The sequence below is a fragment of the Vigna umbellata genome, chromosome 9 (assembly GCF_029865625.1).
Source record: "Vigna umbellata cultivar VRB3 chromosome 9, Vumbellata_1.0, whole genome shotgun sequence".
In the NCBI taxonomy this organism is placed as follows: Eukaryota; Viridiplantae; Streptophyta; class Magnoliopsida; order Fabales; family Fabaceae; genus Vigna; species Vigna umbellata.
Genome location: NC_142173.1, coordinates 26889856 through 26911571, shown reverse-complemented (window position 1 = coordinate 26911571; position 21716 = coordinate 26889856). Strand labels below are relative to the sequence as shown.

The 21716-nt window shown below is 29.7% G+C and overlaps 1 protein-coding gene across 1 annotated transcript; it reads right to left on the bottom strand.

The window, feature by feature from the left end:
- Positions 1-16960: 16960 nt before the first annotated feature.
- Positions 16961-21487, bottom strand: LOC124848952 (protein DETOXIFICATION 40-like). The gene is made up of 7 exons (XM_088099656.1): positions 21071-21487; positions 20350-20981; positions 18127-18183; positions 17765-18003; positions 17550-17668; positions 17377-17463; positions 16961-17288 (listed from the first exon to the last, which is right to left on the bottom strand). The coding sequence occupies exons 1-7, from the start codon at positions 21422-21424 to the stop codon at positions 17220-17222; spliced, it is 1557 nt and encodes a 518-aa protein (XP_087955782.1). The 5' UTR covers positions 21425-21487; the 3' UTR covers positions 16961-17219.
- Between the last annotated feature and the right edge of the window lie 229 nt (positions 21488-21716).

Sequence of the window (21716 nt, the reverse complement as noted above, 5' to 3'; positions counted from 1 at the left end):
GACTAGATTATAAAGAAATAAACAATAAATAAAATAATATTATAATAAAAATAATTTAACAATAACAAAATAATAAAATATAAAAAGTAAAATAATATGATATTATAATAAAAAAAATCTTACTTTTTGGTAAAAATATTTTGTATCTTATTTCTAAATAAATTTACCTTAGACATTATTATGTTCATAATTCAAAGTCTATCGATTATTTATCATGAAATTTTCTTAAAACAAAGAAATAATAAATGAAATAAAAAACATGAAAAATATACTAAATTCATGATAAAAAGAATTATATTTCATGAAACATAGATAAATTATATATATTCTGAAAAAAAATCTAAATCATTATATCACTTCTACTTATTTTTATGAGTAAAAGTTAAATTTGTTAACTTGTCAATAAAATGATTTTATTTATGCAAAAACATAAGCAACTTTGAGTTGCACGTGCTTACAAAAATGTAACCACTAATGTCATCTCCTTTCAAGACTCAAATGAATCATTTAAGAAACTATTACAAGTTATAGTAGAATAATTTTTCGAATCAAAACTTTTGAAAGTCTTCCTTCAAACATGCTTCAAAGCATAAATGATTCTCATAAATTCAACATAAATGCACTAGTACAAAAACAGTTTATAACATCACGTGTTCAACGTTCAACCACTGAATAACCAACATTAGAAATAACTGGTGGCATTTTTGTAAATAAATGCAATTATTAAATGTCGTTTATAATTATAATTCGACGTAAAATGATATAAAATGTCGAACGTCCCTCTTAGTGAATTTAATAAAAATTTGAGCGGGAGATTGAAAATTCATTCACTTTATCTTAGCGCGTAAGACCATCTTCTCTTCTCAAACTTTTCTCAAATGAAGTTTGACGACCATCACATGTAATTTTTCTTTCATTTGATACAAATGCATGTTAATTAACTACTTTATGTATGATTTTTGTTTGTTTTGACCGATTATTTTCGTGCTCTTGTTCTTCATAGGCGCATTATGTTTTCTCTGTCATTGGTGATGACACTTTATTCCGAGGAACCCACCTTTTGAAGGTTAGTTTTTGTTTTCGTTTTAAAGAATTTATTTGTTGAACTTGTTTGTTGTTTTTTTGTTGAACTTGTTTGTTGTTGTTTGGTTGAACTTGTTTATTGTTGTTGTTGTTTGATTGAACTTATTTGTTGTTGGTTATTGTTGTTTGTTTCTTATACTACACTACACGTTCATAGTTCTTGCTTTATAAAATACCAAAAACTGAAATTTGTTATTTTTATGTTTTTTAGGTCTCGTAAAGTTGTAAAAAAGGATCACAATTAATAAAAAAATTAAAAAAAATGGATTAACTTCGTATATTAACAAAATTCAACCTTAATTTAACGTTGTATATTGACAAAATTCGACGTTATTTTAACGTTGAATTTTTTAAATTCGACGTCAATTTAACATCTCCTTATATGATGTCGTTCGCGAATTCACCATTAAAAGCCCAAAATATTCGACGTTGTACGCGATTTTTGTATTAGTGATAAAAATTTGCATCTTTAAAAAAGTTGAAAAACTACAAACATATTTACTAGGACTTCCTCTAAATATACTAATGTGGCTAAACTAGGACAATCTCAATCCTTTGTTTGCATTATTAGTATTCACCTTAGGCCAATTACATATAAAATTTGTCATATAATATTTGTGAATGAAATCATCCTACCCTCCCTAATTTAAGTATTGAAAAGTTTTAGCACAGAAAAATCGGAAACAATATTATTCACATACCTATTAGATTTATTCATAACCATATGCAACAATTTTTTAATTTGAAAAACTACATAAGTAAAAGTAATTGAAACTTGAAATATATGGTTTCTCATCCTCCAAATAATCCAGATAACAATAGTAATGACAATCACTTTAATAATTTTAAATAGAGGACTATAAGTAAACTTTATAAATTAAACAACCAAATCCAAAGAGAAAAACTACAAATCTTTAAAAACCTCCTTTAGTCGTTCTCACAACCGCACAACAATAGAATAATGAAAGAAAAAATGAGAGGAAGATTCAACATTATTCTTACACAAAGACATTTATAACATAAAACCACACCCCTTTTTTGAAACATATCATTCAAACACATATAACATCAACATTTTAACTGGTGGTACAACATCCAACCAAATCAAATTTCCTCAATCCACACATTTTATATCAGAAGAGTAAAATTGTTTAGAAACTTTATGAGAAAGTACACCAATATCATTCAGAATCTAATTAGACACATCCTCATACTCATCAACCATCAAAGAAGAAAAATCATATAAATTGAAAACAAAAGAATAAAAGTTTGAGTGAATACTTCTCAAAGTCAAGCTCATAACAGAATATAACATTACTTTATCAAAAATAAAAATTATAGCCAATTTAAATATCCAAAAATCAGAGCACCAAGCTCATTTCAAATATTAGTACAATCATCCTTACCTAACATTCAAAAAGTATTTTCAAGAATAACATCATATGCATCGTATTATGCCAAATTGATGACAAGTTAAATAACATATATTTTTACTTACATTTAAGAAATCAAACACGCATAATTTTAACCCAATTCATTTTTCCATAAGGAAACTCTCAAGCTAAATGTAGCATATGAACTTTATTTTTCAACTAAATATTAGTAATATACAAACCACCATTTATCTTAGAACCATACAAGAAACATCATCTAATATATGGAGTAGTCCTCATTTTTGTGAATCCCCAATCCAAACAAAATTTTGAATTCGTTCTTCCACCTTAAGAAGAAGCTTAATAGGTCTCTTATAAACCTTGAAGCTATAATATAACAAACCAATAACAATGAATTCACTAGCTAAATTCTCTCCATCACAATAGCTGAATTCTCTCCATCATACTATTCAACTTTCCTTTCCAAGGAGAAAGCTTATTAAAAATCTTATTATCAACCAAAGACCGAAAAAATCGTGTCTTAGATGCACCATAAAAATTGACACACTCAAATAAGTAAAAGGAAAATACCCTTTATTACAAGAGAGAAATCTCGTAAGATGTTTAACAAAAGAAGAAATAATACTGTAAAATAAGCTTTCTACGAGACTTACCCACTGAATGTCATACTCATGCAAGAAGGATGTCAAATGCTATAAGGTTCTAGTATTTTTTTTTCTACAAAAGATAAATATATCATCATTAAAGAAAGTATGAAAAAAAAATTATACCCCTAGAACCAACCATGGGAAGCATAAACTTCTTAAAAATAAGATTTGAAATGTCATTGCTCAAAACCTATTAAAAAAAAGTAAAGAAAACAGAGGACCTTCTTGTCTAACCTCTCTATTACAAATGAAAAATCAAGCAAAAAATTTTGAAAACCAACATAGTACAACACCTTAATTCTATTTCTTACATTTTTTTTCCTCTATATATTTTTCCACCTTAACAAACATAACATTGTAGCATAATTCATGTACAAAACATAGGTAAAAAATTATTTTTTAAATACTTATTTATAAGTTTTAATTAAAAATAATAATAATTGTGTATATAAAAACAAAGTCTATTATTTTTATTTCATTAGTTATGTTTATATCAAAACATTCTTAATTTGACAAGAATGCTTTATAATATATACACACATACACACACACACATATATATATATATATATATATATATGGCCAAAACTATTATTCTTATTTAAATAATTACTTTGTTAATTTTAATAAATTAGATAACTTAGTTTTATAAATATAAAATAAATATTTATAATCTCTTTTGTACTGTTTAAAAAGAAATAAAGTAAACTATATTTTTAATAATTAAACTAAACTGTAAAAATAATCTCTCTTTTAAATTGTAAAATAGTCTAGACAAGATGAGTTGAACACTTTGTTTTCTTTTAACCGATTAAATTGAACGTTCTATGAATTATATCAAACTGTTTTAAAAAAAGAAATAGTTGCTTTTATTATAAATGGAATGTTTTGTGTCGAATTCTTAATAAAATTAAATATTTAATACGTTGATATATAAGGAGAAGGCTTAATAGTTTATTCGGTTTTTAGTTTAGTACCCGGTTTTAAAAGTGCATACATTGGATCCTAAAGTTATCATGAATCAATTCTCTTCCACATAAACGGAGTTAACTCCCAATTGATGTGGCAAAGGAATATGTACATCTTCTTCTCTCTTCTCTGCTTTTCTTGCAATGCCCCAACTTTTTTTCTCTTTTCTATATCTTTATTAAATATTTTTTTCTCTCTCTCCTGAAGCATGCATTAAACAAGCGCACTCTACGTTGATGCACAAAACAATTTTAATATTCACTCACACCGTTCGATCATTGGATTATACCATTCGGTCACTCACACCATTTGGTCACTTGCACCATTCGGTCACTCACACCATTTGGTCACTTACACCATTCGGTCACTCACACCATTTGGTCACTGACACCGTTCGGTCATTCACACCATTCAACCACTCATACTGTTTGGTCACTCACATCATTTGGTCACTCACACCATTCGGTCACTCACACCATTCAATCACTTACACCATTTGGTCACTTACATCATTCGGTCACTCACACCATTCGGTCACTCACACCATTCGGCCACTCACACTATTCGGTCACTCACACCGTTCATTCAATTTCTCTTCTCTACCTTTCTAATAATTCTTGAGGTAGAGGTTGTGGAGGAAGGAGAGATAGAAAAAAAGTATTTAATAAAGATGTAGAAAAGAGAGAAAAAACTGGGGCATTGTAGGAAAAGCAGAGGAGAGAGAAGAAAATGTGCAGCTTCCTTCGTCACGTCAGCTGGGAGTTAATTCCGTTTCTGCCAATTTAACGAAAGAGACTTGATTCATTCAATTTTAACAACTTTGGAACCCAACACTTTTAAAATCGTGTACTAAACTGAAAAAAATTCACTTAACATAGTGACTAAGTAAGCTATTAAGTCTAAGTAAAATTATAGATATTAATAAATAATGAGTATATTACCGATAAAAATAAATAAAGAGAATACAAAAGGAAGTCTGCATCTCAATGATCTTTAATAAAAAAACAATATAAATACAAGTATATCTATTAAAAACACATTTTTTATAAAAACTTAGGAAGGCTTTTGATAAAATTATATAGTCATATTAGGTCATGATATTGGAAATGAATAATATATTGGAGTTATGATAAAAGATAAGTAAGTTATGTTAAGAATTCTTATCACCAACATCTTTCAACCATAAGGAAGTAAATTGGTTTAGAATAAAAAAATTGGACCTTTTCAAAATTTCAAAAACCTTTTAAAACAAATTTTATGAACTTAATAAAATTAGTGTGAGATGCATTATCAATTTAATCACAAATAATGGGAAAAAAGAGTTTTAAATGAAAAAAAAGAGCAAAATACACAAATTTTATATTGATTCGATTCTAATGAATTTAAATCCAATTTTCTTAACAATATAAGCTAGAAATTTCATTAAAAATCAAACATTTTGAGATTATAAATATATCTACATAATTCTAAAACTAAAATCTAAACAATATCTTGAAAAAGTCTTCTAGAAAACATAAGACTGAGTGATGCTTCACACAATCACAATAACTTTTTATATAAATATGAATTAGAACATAAAAACTGAAATTACAAAATAAGAATACAAGAAAGATGATAAGTGTGAAAAAAAGTTGTTTTTATACTTATAAATGAGCTCAATCTTGTAATTATTCATGTTGTTCCTCATTGAAAAGTTGTAATAGGTAGTAGATTGTTATGTAAAATATTGTACAAGAAATGGTGTATTATTTAGACTCTGTCAGCCAATTTTCGCAAAGCGAAAGCCAAAATTCGCACTGCCAGAAGAAGGAAATTCGCATAGCACCAGTACCTGTGCGCTGAGCGAATAACATCAGTTAAAGTGCAACAATTAAAAAAATTCGCATAGCGCACCAATACATGTGCGCTGAGCGAATTAATGAAATTAAGTGGTTTTAAAAGACGTAACAGAAAGACAGAAACATTCTCTTCTAACAGAAGTTCCGGATAAAAGAAAGAAACGAAAACATATCAGGAACTTCCGAAGACTACTTCAAGGCATCAAGACATCATTGTTGCAAGGGATTGCTTCAAATGTGTACGTTTTAGATGACTAGGAGTAGTTAAATTTCTCTTTCGTTGGGATTGGATGTAATGAACTCATTATGATTTAATTTTCCTGCTCAATATATCGTTGTTCGTTCATATGCTCTTTCTTGAATTTATTATCATTATATGAAAATATAATGTTATTTGAATGTCTTTGATTACTGGAAAATAACTTTGAACATGAACGTATATAGAGCACTTAAGTGATTTGGGATCTAGGGATAGATTCAATAACTTGATCATTCTTAACATCAGACTTAATGCAAATTGTATATTAAATTGACTAAGGGATTATCATTTTAATATATTAATTTAGAACTAGTTGCTAAGGGATTAGGACTAGTATGCCTTGATGTGAATGTTTGAATAAAGTAATGAAATATTGAAAAGAGTTTTATATTCATATGATTCATGAAACCCAATTCATGTTATACTTGCCAAAAAGTTATCAAAAGATATTACATTAATTGAATGTTTTACAATTCAAACCTATAACTAAAGAGAAAAATTATTATTTGGATAAAATTTTGAATGTAAAGTTAGAATACTCAAAACTCTTTGAGACACGTTCTCTTGATTTTAAAATGTCAAAGTATTCTCATGAAATGAAAGAATATTCAAAATTAAAAAAAAAACTAAGTAACTGTCAATATTAATTAATTATATTAGTGATTTAACGGATTGCAATATTTTTTTAGAAATTTAGAAAATGAAACTAGTCTGTATTAATTAATTATATTATTTACTTATTTGATTAAATGATGACTTAATTGATTATGTTGATATTTAATCCAATAATAAAAAAAATAAATCAAGGTTTCAAATTAGTTTTAAAATATCACGTCAGTTACAGAGTAATTGAAAACGCGGGACCAATAAACATTTTGTTTTGAAACTCTTAACTTTTTTATTCATATAAAATCATTCATTTCCCAATTCTTCACTGTTTTATGTTTTTGTATTCTTTAAGAATTTCATACCATCGTTGTTCAAGATGGAATCAAAGTGAACTCCTCAAAACAAAATATAAATTAAAAATGAGTCCTGTTTGTATATAAATGGGACGAGGATAACGTCTGTCACTTCCGCTTAAGAATGTTCTAGCTTTCACTATCTTCAACCAGTTGGTTCTTTGTATATGAGTCTCTATGCCTAAATTTCTTCTTCAGAGTGTAAGTATCAAGTGGGGAAACCTGCAGATGATACTCCGACGCTCAAGTCAGAATAAATCTATTAGTAATGAGTTAAAATCGGGAAAAAGATCCTCTTACCTCCCTGATAATGTGTTATTTATAGGACTTAAAGGAATCTAATTAATTAATTTACCCCTTAATGATAATCAATGCAAACCTTAAGTGTTTCACGGTGACCGTTACACCATTAATTGCGTGCTTAATGATATTCAACGGTTGTCCGAACCAAGTAACTACAGGAAACTCTTACGAATATCCTCCACTTGACTTCGTAGTCCTTATCTTACGCCGATCGATCGAGATTGATTGACCATGTTCATATTAACATGATCTGAGTCTAACCGATCGATCGACCGGTCAAACATTCAACGGTAACATTTGAGTCTAATCGATCGATTGAACAATCAGACTTTTATTCAATGGTAACAAGTCCTATTAGCAATTGCATCACTCTCTCCGATGAAGTTGATCATTATGCTTTTGAGCTTTTAACTCGCAAAGTTGTATGTCATTTTCGTCAAGATATAGACATTTAGGAAGCAATTAATGTCACTTTAATGATTACCAAGGATTGTTAGTTTGTGACAGAGAATACCAAAATTAATGTTGCTTTGTATGTTTAATACTCCAAAAATTACTTTTGGTGAGGCTTGAGTTCGGTCTTTTAACTCAAGTTGAAGGCTAAAATAATGTTATTTGAGAGTTTTGTCCTTTTAAGATCCTATAAAATATATTAACAAACTTAAATAAAAGTTTGTCTTAAGTTTGTGTATAAATCTAATCAAGAAAAATATGCTTTTTTTTCTGTTGAAATAGCCTTAATTAAATATTTAGGCATTGATATTAAAGAAGTGACATCTCTAATTTCTTTTTTAACTATTAATATAGTCAAATCATCAAGCATTAACATAGTGTACATGGTTGAGGATGTTAGATGCACTCTTCCAATGGTCACTAGAAGGGGAGAAATTTATTTAACAAACAATTTACACTAGTAAGAGATATTAGTTTTTAGTTTTTTTCTTCTTCTTCTCTTCATCTCTCTAGTATAACTAAAAGTAAAAACAATTACAAAAATTCTAATAATATTAATCCACTTAATTTTTTATCTTATTTAAACCTTAAATTTTAATGTTAATTTATTATTAATTAAAGATTAAATATGTTTTTAATCTTTTAATTTTGACATAAAATTAAAATTTGTTCATGTTCAAACTTTGAAAGTGAATAAATATAATTGTAATTCATTAAACATATTTCAGTTCATCTAATACTTCATTCAATTCACTCAATTGCATAGTTAATACATAGATTAATAGAACTTCAACAAAAATAATAAGCTTCCCTTACCTCGAACAAAAACCTTTAACTCAAAGATTGTTTCTAAAACTCTAGTTTTCACATTATGCTCTCAATACACAAAGAAAACTCTTATCAAATATCAAAACACATTATCATGATCACAAACAAATAAATATTCACCTTAAACTATTTTTAGTCACATGAAACGTCAAAATTGTAAACTAGCTTAAAAATGAGCAAAAATGATTTTATTCTATTTTAAATTCCGATCAATTGAAACTGTAGAGTTCTCTACAAAGATTACTCATGTGGTCTTTAATCTACAAATAACTGATGATGAAGTCAAAGATAAAAAGACAAAAATGGAAGCTTTTAGAATTTTTTTTAAAAGATAATGATTTTTATAAAATGAAATTTTGTTAATAGAAATTCTATTTATAATATAATATTTTAAATAATAAAATAAGTGAATATCATCTTCCAAAAATCACTGCTACTTTTTACTATTGAAAACCACAACATTAAACACCCAAATCAAATTATAATAATTTTGCACAAGATAATTGGAAAATATGAAATATTTTAGCCCCAAACTTTCTTAATCAACAACTTGACTAAACTAAATGTTTTTATACTAGAATTTGAAAGTTTCTAAACGAATATTTAATAAGTTGAAACTTTTAAAATTTATAAGTTGAGATTTAGGTTTTGTTGAAAAAAAAAATGTCGTAGTAAGATATGTGTAAGCAATAAAAGAAAGTCCGTTAATACTTCCACTCAAATCAGTCAAATAATAATAAAATATAAATTAATATAGAAAACAATGAAAAATATAAATAAGAGTATCTTAAATAATTGTTACAATTAATATTTTATTAAAAATGTAAAAGAAAAATAAGTACATCTTTAAATTTTTATATTATTCTAATTAATTCATTAATAAAATAACTAATTTATTGATGATTTGAGTTATGTTTTAAATAGTTCAAATACAAATAAATACTTTGCTGTGTAATTCAGTTTGTCTTTTAATTATTTTTAAGAGTTATGTTTACAAACAATAGCCCAAAAAATTTCTACATGAAAGACAGGAAGAAAATATTGTAGAGACAACGTATTCTCATCCAGCATTACTTGGTGTACTCCCAATTTTATAAAATAAAATGAAGGGAGTATTAATTTATACAACAGAAATTTTAGTTTTATAATTCTTATAAAATGTTCAATTAAATCTCTAATTTTAGTTTAATTCAGTCTTCTAATTTTTAAAAATAATTAAATTAGATGTTTTTTTGTTAGATTAGGTTAGATTTTATATATTAAATCACTCTATCTAAAAAGTTTAAATATGAAATTTAATTTTATTTTATATAATAATTTAATGTATAATTTTTAAAAAATATATATATTATTAATTAAAAAATTAATTAAATATTTTTCAAAATTAAAAGATTAACCAAATAAAAATTACTAGTGAAAAGCTAAAATTAATAATATTAGTTGACATTATTTTTACAATGGGTATGGAATTGAAGGGAGAGAATGAGTGAGATGTGTTTTGTGCATATTCTTAGATATTTAGCCTTCAGATTTTATATTTCAGAGTTTTGAAAAAAACCAGTTTCTCTGCAATTCTTAAAGTATTCTGACAATGAATCATGTGCACGAGGAACCTCCATTTTCAGTCATTGTCTTTACAGTTGGTCTGCTATTACACGTTTCTGTAAAATGATTTTTTTTTCTCTTCTTCAGAAAACTATGTTAGCAACCAACCATCAACCTTCATACTTATAGTTGTCACATAAATATATCATTGGTACCTATCGTAAATAAAATACTTCAAAAGTAATCTATAAAAAAAAGTTAAAAGTAATCTCAAATACTAAATATAGTATAATAGTTAATTATTTTTATAAAATTTAAATATATAACACTAGATAAAATTAATTTAAGATAATAAGAAAATATATTAGAATATATAGAATAATAGAAGAAGCCTAAATAAGATACAAATTTAAATTAAAATAGTTTGTAATTTATTATTTACCAAATATTTTTAGTTTTTAAAGTTTTTGTCAAATGTGCGACGAGATGTCAAATTAACTAATGTAGGTTATATTTCTAAGGAAAAAGTTTTTTCTTCACAATTATTTTATACGGATCATTTATTGTCAAAAAGTTGTTAAAAAAATTGTTAACATTTTATTTATAATAAACGAATAACAAACTTTAATTTGTGATATTTTTAAAAAGAATAATTCATCAATATTTTTTTTTTCTAAAACCATGTATAAACAAAAAATACATCACAACAATTTCTTGTTTGAGTACCTCAAATATAGCAGTAAAATATTAAAAATTTGATGAAAAATGCTAAGAGAAATTGTGCCTTAAATGATGAATTTTAAAAATTTATAACAATTCTCATTTTTAAGTGTCTCCATACCAAGTTTTTAATAAAAGTTATCACAATTTAAACTTTTTCACCACCAAATATTCACATTTCTGACTCTTTGAATAATATCTTATATTTGAACAATCTACATTCGAATACAACTTAATAATAATCCCACCATCTCATATAAATTTCCACAAGAAGATTTGAGCAAAAATATTTTTTTAGTGAATTTTACAAAATCAAAGTTAATTCAAAAATAAAAAATGTAATATTTAGGACACATAACAATGGCTAAACACCAATATTAATGCAAAATGCAATAGAAGATAATGAAAGTTTGAGTTTAAACAAGTATCATAACACCAAGATGGAGTGAAATGTGGTGAAGAATTTCTTCTTAAGATTTTGACATCAACACTACTACACTTTCGTCATAGGTGTGATGTGTAAAGCCTATGAAAATATTCATCTTAATAAATATTAGTAATTTTCTCTTAGTATAATTATTAGTAATAATTTTTATGGGTTGAAAATATGTAAACAAAAATTTACACTAGCTTAGATAGTAATTACCTTGTAACACTTGGAACATGAGTACAAATATAGGGGAATACTTTTCTTCAAAATATAGTTTATAAAATAAATAAATTAATTAATTAATAAAAAAATCAAAACAAAGGACAAATTAACTTTGGGTTGTCCAATTGAAGTTAAGAAACTTTTAGTTCTAAGGTCAATAATTAAATAAATGAATTTCTTTAGTTCTAAAGTCTATATTTAAGTAAAATTTTAATCTCCGTTTAGTTTACCGTTAGATTAAAATGAGATTTTTATATATGATTTCTGAAGGATCTCACTTCCTTTTGACCGTTTGGATTTTTAATTAAAGATTTATACTTAGAATAATAAATTTTGTATCTTTGAATAACCTGATTAACACTGTGATTATGTTCTTAAGTTACCTCAATAAAAATATTAATCCCCACTTTATTCACCATTAGATTGACCTAATAATTTGATATATGGTTCATAAGACATATAAAATCATCTTGATTGCTCGGATTCTTAATTTCATGGCTATGATTAGAGGAATTAATTTCGAATTTTGGATAGATCTGAAAACCACTCAAATTTTCTTTTTAAATTACCTCGGTAAAACTTCAATTTCAACCTAGTTAACCGTTAGATTAATCTAAAATTTTAGCATACAGTTCCTAAGACATATTTATTCACCTTGACCACTCGGATTTGTAATTGGATGTATATATTTAGAGAAAATAATTTCAGAATTTTTAGATAACTTAATCCCATCTTAAAATCTATTTTGGAGTCAGGTCGGTAAAATTAAGTTTTCCACTTCATTAATCGTTGGATCGAACTAAAATTTTTACAGTAAGTTCTAAACATGTTATTATTTATTTTGATCGGTTAAATCTTTAATTAGAGGATGTAATGAGAATAATCACCCCACGTAATACTATAACTGGTTAAATTGTTCAATAATATTTGATTATATTGGGTGAAATTTTGAGTAATTGTATTTATTGAATTGTATGTCTGATTGTATCATTGACTTGAACATTATTCTATGTTAAGCTATGAACATGATTTTGGATCAAATATGTATTATATGATAAATGGGTTGATGAATATGAATATGATGTGAGATTGGTCACGAGTCTTATGGAGAGACTTTGTGGTTGTAAGTAATTAGTTTACACGTTGATGTTGAGTGTCCTATTGTTGGAGGTTATCCTCATACTCTAATAATCATCCAATCTCAAGTAGAGAAGGATAAGTTATGTGGTGAGAGGGACAAGAGGACCTAGTCTATGTGTTGGTTTTAGGCATAGATGTTAACGGACTAACCTTGTGGATGGTATGGAGTGTTGTATTGGAAGTGTACACTAGTGCAGCGAGGGACTTTTACCGCGGTTATTTTTCACTATACGTCGCGGTTTACGAACCGCGGCATATTCAGCCGCGGTAGTAAGTCAGAGACTTTAGGCCGCGGTTATGACCGCGGTATATAGGTTACGGAATATGCCGTGGTTGTCCAAAGAACCGCTGCCTAAATCCTTTTTTAAAAAAAAAAAAATTTGTCCACTATATGCCGCGGTTGGGGTTACAACCGCGGCATATTCCCCTACAGTTTTTTAAAATTGCAGGTCTGTTTTTGTGATATCCACTACCACAAAAACAGACCTGCATATAGTAGTGTCTTGAATCTCTGCAAAAGACAATTCATATTAATTAGTGTATATGAATTCAACATTTGGGAAAAAATGAAAATTTGTTAAAGTTATCAAAATTTGTTAAAGTTACCACTAATGAAGAAATCATGTTAAGAATGCAAAAGGGCATAAATACCTGGAACAGGGGCGGCGAAAAAGCTTGGTGCAACAAAGGGGAATGGCAGCAGAGAGGAATGACAGGCGTTTCAAACGATTTTGATCGACTAAAATTGTTTCTTATCGTCAAAAATGGGAAATGACCGAACAATTTTGAGTTTAAACGGTGAAGAAACGAGGAAACTGAGATGAGTGGTCGGCGGGAGAAGAAAACTCGGTCCAGCGAGCGTCTGCGCGAACAAGACGATACTGTTCCAAAGTTTTATTTTTTAACTCTGACTGGGGAATCTACCGCGGTTCACTACTTAACCGCGGTATAAGATGGCATTTTTTAAATTATTTTTAAACTATATGCCGCGGTTCGGCGGCAACCGCGGTATAAGATGGCATTTTTGAAATTATTTTTAAACTATATGCCGCGGTTCGGCGGCAACCGCGGTATAAGATGGCATTTTTGAAATTATTTTTAAACTATATGCCGCGGTTCGGAGGGCAACCGCGGTATATTCCTCTAAATATTTCAAATTCATTTTAAATTTATTTCAGGTAGGAGAATAGGTTGCGGTTACTCTGAGAACCGCGGCATATACCCCTGTAACTTCTGAAATTCTCTGACTCAGTCAGCCCCTGCAATAAATTGGCAGGGGTATATGCCGCGGTTTTCCAGAGAACCGCGGCATATAGACTGTTATTTTTTTTTTTTCAGACGTGGCGTCAAAGGGGATGGTTGACTGGCGTATATGCCGCGGTTCCCTCTGAACCGCGGCATATTCTTTCGATTTATTTACAAAACTGCCACCGCGCACCATTATGCTGCGGTTTCTAGTGAACCGTGGCATAATGTGCGCTGTAAAAACCCAATTTTTTACTAGTGGTATTTGTAAAGAGAAGTGGAGGTCACCACAAGTGCACAACCTCCCATGATCGCACATCAACGTTTCATCTGGACGAGTGTGTCTGACATGATTTATAAATAATTTATTGCATGTTAGCTCACTCTTACTTGTTTGTGTTTGTGTTGATATATATATATATATATATATATATATATATATATATATATATATATATATATATATATTGTGCGATGATTGTATAACGTGTGTGTCGTAGATGAGGGAATGTTGTTTGATCTAGTGCAAGTGAAGAGAGATACCGAAGAACAATAGAAAAGAGTTCGAGTTATCTTTATGAGTGTTGTAGTTGAAATCTGAGTTTAAAAATATGTATCATATATGAAATCCTTTACATTTCCTTATGAATGACTATATAATGCTACAATATATGGACTATGAATTATCAAGTTAAAGAATTTGGAATGTCACGTCATGATGCAAAAAGAAAAAGAAAAAAGTGAGGCATTGGTATTGTTTCTTAAATTTTAAAAAGAAAATTGATTTCAGAATCCATCACAACAAACTTCAAAATAAAAATTGAAGTCATACTTAGTGTAATATGATGTTATTTAACGTTGATTGATCCTAGGACCAACGTGAATTTCCAATTTGACGTATGTGGTGAAGAGGTATGATGACCAACTAAGGAGGTCGATAGTAGAGACACAATAACCAGAAAAAGGCCTCAAGAAGAAGGAAGTGATCTGATTCTAAGAAAGGTTAGGGTGCAAGTGACAGTCTGAAGCAGGTTAAATATCTTAAAATCCTTCCTTTTTGTGCTTCTTCTAGAAATTTAAAGGTTAAATATCCCAACCCGGCTTCAGCTGCTACCTGTTGTGACTTTTGTGCTTCATGATGTTATTATTCTTATTAGGGAGACAGTTGTAGAAAAATACAACTGCCAAAACATGTTATCAGTGGTACTATGAACTTATTAGGGTTAGTGCTTTGAAAAGGTTGTCTGAAGTGGCTGATACATTATTTATGAAAATATGATAATTTATTATATTTTCTTATCAAACTAATACATTACAGTGCATATTTTTAGTTTATCTCTACTGTTGTCAGTTTTAAAGGTTTTTAATTCTTATTGCAGCAAGCCGTGTATTCTATGTTATAGAGTAAACAATTGATGTTTTTTATCTAGTGATTTGTATGTTTACTTTATTTACATTACTTTTGGATTTATGTTCAAGTTCTGGAACTCTGATTGTGTTTCAATATAATTTGAAATTTGGATTGTTTTAGTTTCATTTAAATTTTAGATTATATTATAATTGACTTGATTTGGATAGGGGTGAAAAAATGCAATGGAAGACACCAACATAAAAAATTAAAATAAAAAATCTATATGTATTATCCACGTACGGTGATTCGTATATATTACCATAAAAGTTGAGCAGTGGAAAATTATCCATGGATATTGGTTTGCATGTATTATCCACACAAGTTGCATAAGGAGAAATTAGCTATGGATGATAGTTATATGAAAAATCCTCTATTATGGTCACAATATCTAGTTGTTGCTGTTTTAAATGACTCTAGTTTATTCTGTATCGTTGTACTTGGTTTTACCTATGATTGTGTTACTCACATAAACATGAAATAATGTAGTTGTAGATCATGAACATAGGAGATTGATAAGATATATGTGAAATAAAGGGTATATAAGTCTGTAAATTTATATTTTGTTTTCAAAAACTATTACTATTTTGGGAGACTCTATTGAAATATATTGTTCCTGTGTGTGATGCTTTAATGTAGAACCTCTGCTATATATTATAATATATGACATGTTGGGTTGTTACAAATATCTTACTTTATTCGGTACCATTTTTGTTTGGTACAAATAAAGTCTCAGATAAGATAAAATAAGAAATAGACATGAGTTTATAGACAAATAAGATATCTCCCTTGTAAGAGGCTTTTTGAAGTAGTACCAAAAACAAATCTATGAGGTCTTAGCTAAAAACAGACAATATCTTACTAGTATGAAAATCTATAGATATATGTATATATTGAACCTACACAACAATTTTCAGCTTAAAAAAAATAATGATTCAGAATTTCACAAATATTTATCCTGCTACATTTAATATAAAGACATTCTTTAAATGTTTTGCTCTCTCTACATTCTGGGCCCAAAAATTCCCTTACTTGGGTTGGGTGGTGATGTCGGTCCATATTAAGCTAGACTTTATTTTTTTACACCCCATTGTTTCTACTTTCATAAGGTGTTGAAAAGATTTAAAATATTCTTTCTTTCAATGTTTAGATCGCGACATTTGAAAATATTTTTTAAATATATTATAGATTATGTAATCACGTAAGTTATAATATTTCAGTTACACAATATATGAAAACGTATTTGGTTCGATCTATAATAAATTATTAAATTTTGCAACTCAAAATACCTCTTTACTAATAAACGATTTAAATCTTGCCTACACTTATAGAGGTGCAAAAAGAAAGTAAGGGGTGTTAATAAGAAATTCGCAGCTAAGTAATAACGTTGTTGCGCAAATGCTTATTTTCAAACTTTTCTTTAGTTTCCTTAAAGATCAAATTCAATGCTATTGTCTATCGAAGATTTATTTTTACCAGTTCTGAGTTTATGCATCAGAGTTTACATTGACATGGATAGAAAAATGCAAATTTTTAAATTTCCATAACGAGGTTGATTTCTTGAATGTTTTCTAGAGTTTCTAATCAGTAGGGTTTTTATATTTCTTACAAATTTGGCAAGCCAAATGGTAAGAACTGTCTGTATCACTTTGTAGAGAGAATGCAATTTGAATTTTGCAAGAGTACATGATGGGAATCTCTCTTCACAGTGAAATCAATAAGTTATCCTCATTTCAAAATAATTCTCTAAATCCAAAGCCCCATTCCTGTTCTTCAGTTCTTGACGATGAGTGGCTCCTTTATGTCCTCCCACGCATTCAACCTCTTTTCTGCTTCCTCAACCTAATACACCAAAATTTCCATCACAAATTATTAACCGATTAATTACTGTCACATACAAACTCTACCAATTCTATAGCTTTTCTCTCACCTCTTTCTTCCAATCAGTTCTAAATGTGACCCACATCAAAATAATGGTTTGCAGAACCGTGCCACCAAGCATTCCCAACCATATTCCCTGCACATTCACGGGATTGAGTTATAAAATGGAAGATTTTGGTGAGAAAGATTAAATAACAGCATTGAGTTTGAAATAGAATATACCTTTGCATTGAGTTTGAAATAGAAACCCATTACAGAACCCAATGGAATGCCAATTCCGTAATAGCAACCGACGTTTACGTACGCAACAAAAGTTTGCCATCCACATCCAACAGCCACCCCTTTTCATAAACCATTCATGCATAAGTTTAAAAAATTCTTAAAAACTTATACTTTTAATTTAGGTATTTTTAGGTGAGAGTTGCAAGTGGTGATACCAGACAGAACAGGCTGAATGCCGTTGAGAACAATGGAAAGGGCAAGGAGGGGACAAAGATCTGAGACTGCAGCAGCCACCTCTTCGCCTTCAGTGAAGGCATAGCTAAGGACATCTCTTAGCGACAAAATCACCACTGCTATAATAACTGATATTATGAAAGATATCACTGTCACCACCACCACAGAAAATGAAGCTGATTTTGGATTTCTTGCTCCTAGCTCGTTGCTCACTCTCACACTGCAGTGACATGTAATAATCAAAACACACCCTTGTCTCATAATTGTTCTCAACAGAAAAGGTGAAAGCGAAAACGAAAGAATCAAATTCTACAATTCAGTTGTAAATGAAGGAGAATCAAACCTTGCAGCTGCGTTAAATCCAACTGAGATCATGAAAACCCATCCGGACAGTGTGGTGCTGCAATAAGAAATGACTGTTAGTAATTGCAGAAAAGTAATCTTTTTTTTTTAGTTGTTTGAAATATTTTCATAAATAAATTATGTGGGTGCGATTGATTTCTATTTGCAAAATCTATTTTTAATTTTATATATATAACTAAATTAAGGTATTTATGTGGTTGGTGGGTGGTGGGTGACGCATGAAATTTCAATGGTTATCCTGACAGTAATTATTTCTCAAACAGATTTTTCCCCTAAAAGCAGTAGAAAGGACAGCAATAATATATACAAACAAAGATCATTAATATGCGTAGCCAATTATTTTGATTGTGTGACAGTTTAAGACAAGAAAACCAGACAGTCATTATTTTTTATGGACCACAGAAGCTCAAAAAGGAAAGGGAAAACTCTAAACAGAACCACTAGTTGATTCAAAAATGGTACGAGACTGGTTTTGAAACGCAACCTGTCAGGCTGCTTTTTTTAAAATACCCATCGTTCACATTAAGGAGGCGACGCCAAACGTCGTTTTCCTTTGCCTTTATAGAAAATACAACAATCCAAAAAGATAAAAGAAAAAAAAAGGCACTGTACTTTTCTACTGTAAGAAAATTAAAAATGAGCATCATCAATTATCTTATAAATTTTCAATAACAATATAATATCTTTAAATTTCGTTTGAGACCATTTTTGATAAATATTTATTTTGAAAAAAAAAATAATATATATATATATATATATATATATATATATTTAAATTGGAAAAGTAAAGCACAAACAAACCATGCAGGAAGGCAAGAGAAGTCATCTAATTTTTTAAGTTAAAAATTATTTATATAATTAATTTTCACACGAATGTGTTATTTAAGTTTTAAAGAAATAAAGATTAAAAAATCAATTTTAATTTATAAACAATTAATAACTTTATTGTAGTTCCTTCTCTTTTTTGAGAGGTACACTTGGATTATCCTTTTCCTGATTTTTCTTTCATTTCTGTAAATATTGGACTCAAGGATGCCTTAAGGATAAACTAGAGTTATATTTTTAAAAAACAAAACTGTTTATGTACTGAATAAAATAAATAATACTAACAAGAAAAAATGAATGTACCGAGAAGGAACAAGAACATGGAAATAATCATGTTTAAAAATATAAAATATATGGTATTTAGTTTACATACTATAAAAAGTTTAAGAGAATATTGAATGTTTAAGATAATATTATGTCATGTTTAAAATTACCAAACGATTAATGGAAGTTTAAAGTTTTATGATTTCATAGTTTTAGGTCACTAAACATAAAAAAACCATGATTTAATAATTAAGCAAGATTTTATGATGTAATAAATAGAATAATAAAATTGAAAGAATAGATAACACAGCATGTGGTGTCACTGTTATTAGTGTATGTCCTGTGACACCAAACACGTATCTTTCTTTCTGCAATATTATATACATTAGACCGATTACAAGTCATGTCAGCAGCTACAGAACAAAGTACTGATTCACAGTCAAAAACTCTTACATCAACATTTTTGTTTTTAACCAGCCAAGTGGTGTTCCGTGTGCCACGGATCTTTGATTTATTCTTTTCAAATTAGAGTTCTACTCAAATTCTACCTTTTCTTTCATATTTATCTTCTACTGTTATCATCTTTTACTCCAACACAATAGAATATACACTGAACTTGTATCATACTTTCTATAAAGTAATATTTCTAATCAAATTATTTATTTTTATAATAATTTTCTCAAAAAGTTGTATTAAGAAATTATATTATTTTATAAAGCCGCCTAATGTTTGGCTGGAACCTTCCTACAACACAATCTAGATAATAGATTCTATTGCCCAAAGAATAACCTTCCTACAGACGAGACTCTGTCCCAACTTTCGTACTAACTCAGAATAAAACCGTTCCGGAAAAAAAAATGATCTTAAATATAAATTTTAAAACAATCATTATATATGAACATTAAAAAAAATAGAAGTTGATGAAAATTAAAGTAATTTGAAATGAAAAGTAATTTGAAAAAAAAATGAAACATTAAAGTTTATTAGCGTTCTTTTTTTTTTGTTAATCATAAAGAAAAAAAATGGAAAACATTGAAAATAATTGTCGTAATGAGGAAAAAAAAAATTCTTAAAACCTAATTTGAAAGAGTAATGAAGAGAGAATGAAACTAACCAAATGGAAAGGGAATCGAGAGCCAATTCAGGCTCGGGAAGCAACCCCGCGAGCAGCACCAGAATCTGGAAGTACCACGTCTCTAGGCAGAGCATAACGGCGGAAGCCGCCGACAGTTTGAAAAACTCCGGCAACCCCGAAAACGCTTCGAAGGTGAAGCCGCCCCAAGTCTGCTTGCACCGCTCGCTCTTCACGATGTAAACGAACTGCGCCAGCACGATGACCCACCAAGAGATGCTGAGCACCAGCGAGGCGCCAAACAGGCCCATCCCCAGCTTATTCACCGCCAACCAACTGAACACGAGGTGGAACACGAGCGTGGCGCATGAAATGTACGAGCTCGGAGCCACGATGCTCTGCGCCTGGAGAAACTTCTGGATGGGGAAGTTCACGGCGTACGCGAAGATCTGAGGGATGAGCCCGTACACGAAAAGCGCAGCTGCCGACGCGATTTGCGGCGACTCGCCGAGAAACAGCAGGATTGGTTCCGCTAAGACGTAGATTACGGTTAGCAGAACGCCCGCGAGTGTCAGCAGCACCGTGGATCGTTGCAGGTACACACCTAACATGTGGAATTTCTTCGCCCCGTACGCCTGTCCGCACAGCGTCTCAACGGCACTTCCCATACCCAACTGTTACAATTATTTCAAAAACACGAGTGAGTCATTCGAAATGGATGAATTACTAATGAGGTGAAATAGAATTAGGGTTTGTAGAGTACCATGAGACCATAAGCGAAGATTTGGATGCCATTGTTTCCGAGGGAAGAGGCGGCAAGTTCGAGGTTACCGAGGTGGCCGGAGAAGATTTGTGTGGACATAGACATGACATAGTTGAGGAGGTAGACGATGACCGCAGGAGCAGCAAGGTGAAAGAGGAGTTTGAACTCGAGCCATGTTGCTGGACCAATACGCTTGGAGTAAGGGACGCTGGTGTCTGTGAGTAGGTTCTCGAGTTCATTCTGTGAGCCATGTCTGGAGCTGAAAGATCGAGAAAACGAAGGTTGTTGTGGTAACGATTCTTCCGGTACTGCCAATGGCTCGTTAACCTCCTTCTGCGCCGATTGAGAATCCATTTCCACTACCTTCTTTCTTTTCTCTCTCACCCTCAAAACGCTGTTTCCAAAATCACCTTCAACCGAGTTATATACTAAAACTTCCTGTTTCGTTTACATCCTAAATTCACTTTAATTCAATAATTTATTATTAATCTCATATGCAATACAGATTTAAATCAGCTTAAGTTTCGTATCCTACACGCACAAAGTCCTTTCTGCCCCTCTCAAATTTTATATTTGATTTTCATAATCTCTCACAACACGCTCACACTATATTTTCCTTTTTTAAATTCGTCGTGTTCATCGTGAT